Raw genomic sequence first — 10,262 nt, forward strand, 5'->3', positions numbered from 1 at the left:
GTGATTGACAAACAACTTTTACGACACTAAGTATTAGACACCTATTTTTGTAATATATATATAATAGATACAACTTTCTTTTTTTTTTCCAACTAGTCGATTATACACATTTTTAGTTCACAAGTTCATTTATATTCTTCTAACACACACACATATATATATATATATAATATATATACTTTTATATGTATAATCGTTATAGATTCCACATATAATTGTTGTGGATTCCATCGGTAGTAATATTTGAATATTGAAATATGTATTCCACCTATTATAAATTTTGTCTTATACACGTACTCGATATATTTAGTTATTTCTAAAAATCATGTTCATAAACATATATTTCAGAGTTTCTTTTTGTTTTGATAGGATCAAACTAGTTGAATTATTTTGAATCATGTAGATGCAAATGCCAATGGAAAGTTATTGCCCAAAATTAAGCCTATTTTTTTTTTAAATGAGAATTTTATCCAACCATAAAGACTATCAAAACTATAGAAATTAAAATCTAGCTTTTAAAATCATCCAAACAAACTTTTTTTTTTGTGTCCCTCAAAATGTTAAAGAGGAAAAACTACTTTTTATAAAACACTGTATATCATTTTTTTTCTCTATTTTATTATTTTCTTATATTTTTAAAGAAAAAAAAAAACAAGCAGCAAAATAATCTGTGAAATTTTCATTTTCAACTTTTAATTTTTAAAATTATTGTACTTTCGATACTAAGCTCTTGAACTACTAGAATCTTTATACTTCCAAATTTATTTCATTTTAGTTCTAAAACTTTTGAATCCAGTAAATTTTGAAATATTTGAATACTAAACCCTATTTTAATTAAAAAATTTGTTTAAGATTTCAAAATGCCATTAGAATAATATCCCCTTTACTTAAAGGAGGAACCTTTTGTCTAGTAAAAGATAAAAGGGCAGGAAAAAAAAAAAAAGAAATGAACCAAAAGAAAATTTTATGATGTAATAAAGTTTAAAGATAAAAGTGCATAAAGTCATTTTCATATGCTATTGTGTTTGCTTTGAAATAAATCTAATTATATACATGATAACGATTTTAAATGACAAAACATATGGAAATAATTTTAAATATCGGTGACTTTGATAGATCGGTATCTATCAATGTTTATTAGTGTCTATGATAGTAATATTTTATAATATTTGTAAGTAAGTTTGGCTATTTTTTGTTATATTTAAAAATGTCCACGCAAGCAAAAAATATATATATGAAATAAAATCCAATTCATATATTAAACAAACCAATTCCTTATAGATTTTTTTTTCTTGTCCAGATTTGATATTTTGTACAGTGGAATATTTATTAAATATGTTGATACTTTTTTTCCTCTCTCTAAAATTAACTAAGTATAGTTTCTTAAATAAATAAATAAATAATAGAAGAATTTTTAGAGAAATTATTTATACAAAATAGCAAAATTTTCAGAGAAACTATTTATACAAAATATCATTGAATTTTATTATATTTTATAAATATTTTGATTTATTTTTCTATATTTAAAACAAAATCGTTTGAATGAGTCTATGTTTTTCTTGAAGTTTAGTCAAGATTTCAAAATACTATAATATGAGTGGTTGATCTAATGTTACATATTCTACAAAATGTTTGTTTAAGAAAAAGAAAACTAAACAAATAAAACTTCAATAAATTAGCTCATCTTTAAATTGTCTTTCCAATTAATCAAACTTAAATTTGTAGTTTAACATTATTTGAAGTCACAAATTTCAACTTTTTGACGAACGGATTGAAATTAAGTCGATGAATATAAAAAAAAATATATATATGTAATATTGATATAAATTTAAAATTGAATTCGATAAAGTCGAAAGTTCATGAGTAGACAAGGCATCTATTCAACTTTTTTTTTTCCAAATTATTATAAAAAAAACAATTTTACTATTTCTCTCAACTTAAGCAACTATTATTAGTTGAAAATCCATTGCTTTTTCTAGATTTATCTATCTTCTCTTTAAATGTTATTATTTAAAACTAAACAATATTGAAGAGAATAGAAAGTTAATGATAAATGATAATAAAGTTATATTGGTTTTTAGTGTCTTTTTTTAGTGCTACAAAGCATGACATCTTTCAGCTTCATGCATAGGACATATTTATCCCCTTCATCAGCTTATCTTCATTTTTTTTAATATAGAGAACCAATTCATAGAGAGAATATGATATGATAGATGAGAAAAAAGTGGATTAGAATGGTTTAAAAAAACCCAAAAAAAAAAAAGGTAAACTAAATATTATTAACTCAAAACAAAGCCCAAAGGGCACACGATCTACCCAACATTAACCAAATCTAAAAGCCGAAAAGGAGGATTAGAATGGTTAATATATGGTAATAACAAATTTAAAGAATCAATTTCTTTTTTCTTTTTTTTTTTCTCTAACTAAAATCAATGGAAGGTAGGCCATGCATAGAATGCAAATTGAAACATTCACGACATATTTGGTTAGCAGTCTAGATTTTATTTTATGTTTTCTTAAATTCGACTTGCAATCGGTCAAATCTTGTGATTCAAATTAGTGTGATAGTTTTATGTTGTCAGTGTATTCCGATTTTGAATTTTAAATTTTAAAATGCATAATTATATTAAAATAAGATTAAAAAATTATTAAAAATATAGTATTTCATATTATAAATTTAGTTTATTTTTAAACTAAAATATGTATTATGTAATTTATTATAAATTATATAATATTACAAAAAAAATAATTACACACAAAAAAATATATTAAAACATGTTCATAAATTAATTAATAATAGTTTATATTCCACAATTATGTGGATAAATACAATGAGTTTTATGGTTTATAAATATATTATTAACACATTTAAATTAAAATCCAATTCTTCAATCTGCCACCAAATATATATCTAAAAATATGAAATACAACTTTATTTTTACTAAATTCTTATTTTTAGATTGTCTATCAAACAGGCTCTATCGACCAGTAAATTGAAGACCTCTCACAAAGAAAAAGAGAAAAGAAGGAAAAGAAAAAAAGAAAAAAGAAAAAAAGCAAAGGGTGGTGATGTTGGCACAAAAATAATGAGAAGGAAAAGGAATTTTAAAAGTTGATAATTATTTCATTAACCACTCAAAAGTAAATAAAGAATATTCATGCTGCTCATTTAACTTTGGAGGAAAATAAAAATTCTTTGTATGTGGTTGAAAAAAAAGAACAAAATGTTCAAAAGTGTTACATATAATGGGTCCAAAAACTTTTTTCACAATGGTAAGCATCAAATTAAACAGTAATTAAAATAGCATATATATTATGATTAATATTTTATGGTTTCTTTATTTCATTTGACATTTTGTGGATTTGCTCAAATTTTTTTTTTTTTTTTTAATTATATAGTGTTTCATCTTTATCCCTGCCCTTTGCTGGCTTTCACTATTCCCCTTCTCCATTTTTTAAAGAATATTTGGATAACTCAGCTTAATCATTACATTAATATGATTTGAAAATTCAGCATAATACACCAGAAATCTCTCTAGAAACATCTAAATATTACTATTAAATTATATTTTTAATATTTATATATACATTTGACTAACATTTCAATAATGTAATTAAAATATATATATATTATCTAAGAAAATAGTATTTAACTTATACGACTCAATAGGGTGTTCATGGGTTGAGTTGGATTGAAAGACTTTTTAGATCCAACCCAATTGTTCGGATTATAAATTTCTTCAACCCAAATAACTCTTATTAAAAAATGAACCCAACTTAACCCAATCATAAAATATTTGGGTTGGGTTGGTTCGGGTTAATCGGGTTATTTATTTAAAATTTTGTTCTAAAAAGAAGCACAACGTAAATATGTAAAAACTTATTTAATTATTTCCATATATTGAATTAAGATTAACAACTCAATTTCAATCTAAATAGTGAAAATTTTCTTTCTAAAATGCAAAGAAACTACTTTTAAGAGTTATGGAAGAATACATTATTAAAAAAATATTGAAATTAAATAAAATTAAAATCAATATATGTATAAATAATTGTGTTATAAGTAACAAAAAAAAATATATTTTAAAGGTAATAATAAATTCAGGTTGGTTTGGGTTATATTAGGTGAACTCTCGAACCAACCCAACCCATAAAATTTTCATTTAAACTCAATCCAACCCAAATAAATTGATAACCCAACCCAAACTGTACAGGTTGGGTTAGGTTCATCGATTTTTTCGGATCATCGAATTTTTTTAACACTCCTACGACTCAACTAGTTAAAACATATATCATATTTAAATACTTCATTTTCACATATTGTTGGACTTTAAATAAGAAAAATCATCGAAAGAACATGATGATTATTTTTTAAAATCTTAAGTATAAAAACAAAAAATTTATATCTAATAGTAGTTTCAAAGGCATTAAATTAAAATCATGTTTGGGGTGTTTTGTGCATTAAAAAATATATGTCGGATTCAAAATTGAGAAATTTTTACATATAGAAAAATACTAAACTATTTATTGAAATAGCAAAAAAAACATTAATAGACATTTCTATCAGTTATCTGTGATAGATTTCTATCCATTTCTATTACTGATAAATATTGATAGTTCTATCAACCTCTATAAAAGAAAATTAAAATTTTGTTGTTTTGCATAAATAGTTTCCATTATTTTTCTATTTTTGAAAATCTCCCTTCAAAATTTATCATGCTTGAGAATAACTTAAAAGGGGATGTTCGGTAGTCCACTCCATATTTGGGACTTCAAATATAATAGTAATATTTACAACTATTTTATAACTTAGAATTATCTACCGTATTTATTTTAAATCTCTCTTTGTTATAGTGTCACACTCCAAACATATATTATTATAATCTACAAACTATAATAACCAACTCATCTTCCAAGCACCCCTAAAGTATTTTTTAAATAGATAAAAAGTACTTATGTTTCATTTTAGTACTTTCAAATTAAATCCTCAATATAAAATCGAGGGTTTTTTTAAAAGAAAATAATTGCATGATATAGCAAAATTTTATTGTCTAATTGTGGTATACCGCGATAGACTATTATTTTATCTATCTATATCGTGATAGACACAAGTAATAGACTATTGCAGTCTATCATAGATAGATTGATATCTTGCTATATTTGTAAATATTTTCAACAATCTTATCATTTAAAATAATCAAATATTAAAATGGTTTGTAATGGAACACTTTTAATTATTTACCATTAAACTAATTTTGCTAAACAGCCTTATTTTGAAATTAGAGAATATGAGATATATGCTAATTAGTTTCCTGTAATTGGAACCATAGCATGTATTTCCTATTTTAACAAGTAGTTTACTCCTTAATTTTTAATTTTTTTGCCAAATCGTTATCATATGTGACATTAACTTTCGCATTTATTAGCGATTTAGAGTATGATGGAACCTCTTTTTTAGCAGTAATTTAAAGTTTTTTTATGTCAAAGAGACAAAGAAATGTGGAGGAAATCAGAAGGCAGCTTTGGCCTTTATAAAAGATGTCTAAAAATAAAAATAAAAATAAAAAAGGATTTAACAACAAAGAAAGATGCTTTTATAAATAGGTAAAGCAAGCAACCTTGCTGATGCTACCTACTGTGCCACCCACAATTAGCATTTTGGGTTGGTGGATCTAAAAAAAAAATGAAAAAAGGAAAATTTAAACCTATTTTTGTTCACACCTTTAATAATTGATTCGTTTTAATCCATAAATTTTTAAATATGTTAAGAATCGTGTCATCTGACTATTGAGATAATAATTGATGTATATATGCTGAGTTATGTTGGTGATTAAAATATTGATGTAATAAATTCAAAGAAATTATTTAAATTAATAAATAAACATTAATGACAATTTTTTGTTATTGTTTTTTTTTTTTTTTTTATGTTTTATTGATTTTTTTATTCTATAATAGAAATGTTGATTTAACTCTCGTGTTAATGTTAAATAGGGAAAATGTGAAAACGTCGATATGTTAACAAAAATTTAATATCATGATTGTAGGTTTTATGTAATGTTTACGAACGTAAATAGAAAGTTAAAAATTTGAAGATTCATTCAAATTTTGGCACTTAAAATAAAACATTTAGAAAAATTTAAAATTGGATTGGATGTGATTAATAATTTAAAAAATAGAGTAAATTACAAATAAAACCTATAATCTTTCAATTTTATAATTCCTAAACAAACATGTCTATCTAAACTCTCAATTTTACATAAAAAAGTTCGAATATGATGAGGTTACTAAGTTCATCTCAACTATGTACAAGTGCACTTCCTAATCCCTTCTTTCTTTTTTGCATTTAAAAGTATTTATCTACTTCGACAATTGTCTAAATTCATGTATATATTATTTTAAAAAAAAAAAAAAAAAAAAAAAAAAAAAAAAAAACCAATTTTATACTTAATAAATACATTAACTTTTAAGAATGTCAAACATATAAAAAATATATTAGACACAAAATTGAAAGTTGATTTTTTTTCCCTTTTTGAGTTCAATTATTATAGATTAAGAGATCAAAGGATCAAGCTTTAAAATTGTATGGTGTTTTATTCATTGAAATATATTTAGAAAATTGTAAATTTAAAAACATTTTCTACAATTTAAAGACTAATATGACAAAAGTTTAGAGCTAAACTTGTAAATCAACCAAAAAATTGATTGGTGGCCAAAAAAATGCATGCAACTATGCAGCTTATTATGCTTTAAAATCAAGTGGGATTCAAACTCAGCTCCAACTAAGTGATTTGATCAGACTCAGTCAACTTGCCTATATTGCCTTCACAAACATACATACATACATATATAAATAATTAAGAAGCAAACAAAAATGGCTGCTCTTCAAAGTGCTTCATGAGTCAGCAAGTTTGGCCACATCACTTCCTGACATGGCCTCTAGTATGCAACTATCATATCACCATCTATTTAACAAAACCAAAACCACCACCATAGAGTAAAGTGCAAATAAATCAAATCACCTTCAAAATATCTAACTCAACATTCTTCTAACTCATCATCAGTCTTTTTCTCTAGATCTTCCTCCCCTCAAAGAAAAATAAAACCATTTGTTTTCTGCTGCTCTCAAACCAGCAGGTTGTAATGCAGTCTACTTCATCATATGAACATCAACCAAGACTAAAACATAACCCAAAAACATCAACATTAGACTAACAATGTTTGAGGCTTTACCATTTGTGTTGTGTTCGGGAGGGATTTCCCCGGTCGTCGTGTCATTTTGTGTGTAAAAGATGTAATCTATGGTTATAGCAAGTGTTCAAGTTTCAAACAGTAGAAGGTCTCCAGTACAACAGGAAATCCAAGGACAAATGCAAGTTTTTTTTTTTTTTTTTTCTATTTTGATTTCATATGGCACACATATGTCTTTGATGATAAAGGACAGATATATGAATCTTTTGATCTTCATAAACACAACATCAGAAAAGAAAAGGTATTGACATTTAAGAGTCTATAGAACCTTATTGGACATGGCGTTTTTAAAAACCGAGCAATGAACACGAACATCTATCCGCCTCATCCGTAAATTTGATGTCTTGAGGGTTCAAATTGAAATATGGATTTGTGAGGTTTGGTGTAAGTTCCATAATATGCATTGTTCAGTTCTTGATCTTGCTCATTCTTTATTCCATTTGCAGCAATCCCAGATGGGAACGACACAAGATGATCACCAAAATTAGATCCTAAACCAAGCAGCCCCCCATCGCTGGATTGGTTCCAATCGAACAAAAGCTTTTGATAGCAGGATGCCTTCTGCAGTGAAGGAAGCTTGGAAAGCTGATCCATTGAAGATAACTTCTCATTCTCTGATGCTGTGGCCTCTGTGAGATTAACAGTAGTGATATCATGGATGCTTGGCCTTCTCTTGTCTTTGCCTCCTGAAAGCTGCCTCATGAAGTATTTTTGAGCATGGCTTGCCACTTGAGTAGGAGTCTTGGAGTTCACGAAGTTTCTTGAGATGTTTCTCCAATCACCTTTTCCATACTTCAAAAGTCCCCTTAGAAATTGCCTATAGATAAATAATTTCCATTGCAGGAACACCCTTGTCATATAACAACAAAACAGATTCACAAACAAGACAATAAAACAAAACAACCACTTCAAAAACACCATGATCAAGTTACAATGTTTTGCTTAAGGCTTCAGTATGCAGAAAACCAAACCTACCCATCAATCCAAACAATAAAATATGATATCAGAAAAGTCCACAAATGAAAACTTACTTGTGTTCTTCCTCTGTCCATGGAACTCCTTTCTTCCTTTCATGATCAGAGCCCCTACCAACAGAAGATTTCCTTCTATACACATCGAAATTTCGATCATCAACAAACTCAAATGAAAAAGAAGACGCAAAATCATAACCTGGGATTGGGAATCTCCCAGCTTCTATTTCACAAACATCTTCTTCAAGCTCTCTATATTGCTTAATCACATCCCCCACAGTTTTTCCAGGGATCATTGCAGCTACTTTGAACCATCTATCAGGTGTTTCTTTATCATATATAGCAAGAGCCCTCTCAAACATCTTGTTCTCTTCCTTAGTCCACTTTGTACTTGGATTATCAAGCACAAACCAGGAAGAGCTCGAGAGATGTGAAGATGGATACAGAGTTTCCATTAGTTGTGGCTATGAGAAACTAATTTTTGTGAAGGGTGTGGCTTAAGAGCTCATTTATAAGTCCATTTCGAAAAGGGGTTTTGATTTTGAAGTCAAAAGAAAGGGGAAAGGGAAGAGAAGGGGACGGATACAGAGGCTAAAGGCCAAGAGACATTGAAGCTTTTTTGGGCGATTTTCAAAAAGGAGGCGTTTAAATCGGAATCAATACAAGGGAATCAAGAATCTCCTTTCACAAATGGCTAAAGAATCTTAAAAAAAAAAGAAGAGCAACCCACTTTTCAGAATCGAAAAGAATCATGGGGGAAAAAGAAAAAAAAACAACTAAATCATCCCCATGAGCTCACTGATTATTAGGTTTTTTTTCTTTTCTTTTTCCTTTTCCCCCATTTGTTTAATGGGAAATCGGGTGAATTTCAACACAGAGATTGAAACCCACCAAGCAAATTGAAGTAAGAAAGTGAATAGAAAAATGCAGTGGAAGAAGATGACGAAGGGGATTCGAGAATAGAAAAAAAAAAGGAGGTGATGTAAAGGCGGGAAATAATTCGATTGTTGTTTGATTTGAGAGTAGAGAGAGAGAGAGGAAAGGGAAAGAACAAGTTGGAGCCGAAAGGTAAGGTAAAAGATGAAGTTCTTTGTGTGTACTCACATGGTGGAAATTTGAGTACAGTGATGAAGATTGAAGAAGATGAGCTTTCGTTCAGTGGATGAAGGATGTTTCACTTTCTTTGGGAATCGAAGAAGTTTTTTTTTTTTTTTTTTTTTTTTGGGTGTATTGATTGATAATAAGATTTGGAGTTTAATGCTTATCTTTGTCATTCCAATTCTTTGCTATTATTATAATGATTATTTTAGTTGAAATTTGATTTTTGGTCTTTATTTTAGAATTTATTCTATTTTAATAAATCTTAAAATTAACTTTAAATCATATTCTTAAAAAATTCTATTTCTTTAAGTATTTTTTAGCTTTAAAAAATTATTAAAACAAAAGAGATAAATTTTTTAGTACGATCGAGTTGGGAGATCAAACTTCTACCTTGAGAAAATGAGTACATGTTAATTACCATAAAACTAAACTCACTTTTAACATTATGAAAAATGAGAATTGATAGTATGTTGTGAAAAAAAATAAATAACTATATAAAAGATAAAGTTACCATTTAAAAATATATATACCATTTAATTTATTGATCTAATTAATTTTTGTACATAGTCACTACCCACTGTCATGTCAATTGACATGAATTATGTTATAAAAGATGTCATATATGTCTTTTAATTTTTACACTTTTATTGTTATGTTAAATTTGATATTATTTTAACAAAAAATAAAAATTTTAATTGAATTTTGTGGTAAAAATTTTTAAGTCGGGAAAAAACAAAAATTTTCAAAATCTAAGAGCATAATTAAAACAAACTCCAAAATTTAACGGTGTTTGGTATACTTTAACGTAAAATAATTAATTCTTATTGTTAACTTCATCTAACCTTTTCAAATTTTGTTTCTATAAATTAAATAAAAATGGAATGAGTATCAAAGTATATAGATCATGTTAGAAGCAGAAATATATAAAGATGAGGAAGCTAT

At 26.7% G+C, this 10,262-nt stretch overlaps 1 protein-coding gene across 2 annotated transcripts; it reads right to left on the minus strand.

Moving 5' to 3' along the window:
- Positions 1-7,356: 7,356 nt before the first annotated feature.
- LOC120081859 (transcription factor DIVARICATA-like) lies at positions 7,357-9,496 on the minus strand. 2 transcript variants are annotated; one of them, XM_039037034.2, is made up of 2 exons: positions 8,280-9,496; positions 7,357-8,065 (listed from the first exon to the last, which is right to left on the minus strand). In XM_039037034.2, exons 1-2 carry the CDS (start codon positions 8,672-8,674, stop codon positions 7,573-7,575), a joined length of 888 nt encoding a protein of 295 aa, XP_038892962.1. In that variant the 5' UTR covers positions 8,675-9,496; the 3' UTR covers positions 7,357-7,572. The 2 variants fall into 2 exon arrangements, with proteins under 2 accessions (XP_038892962.1, XP_038892961.1); XM_039037033.2 differs by having other exon boundaries at positions 7,357-8,098; positions 8,280-9,458.
- Positions 9,497-10,262: the final 766 nt, after the last annotated feature.

Source organism: Benincasa hispida, chromosome 7 (assembly GCF_027475165.1).
Source record: "Benincasa hispida cultivar pf3 chromosome 7, pf3_genome.v1.1, whole genome shotgun sequence".
Lineage (NCBI taxonomy): Eukaryota > Viridiplantae > Streptophyta > Magnoliopsida > Cucurbitales > Cucurbitaceae > Benincasa > Benincasa hispida.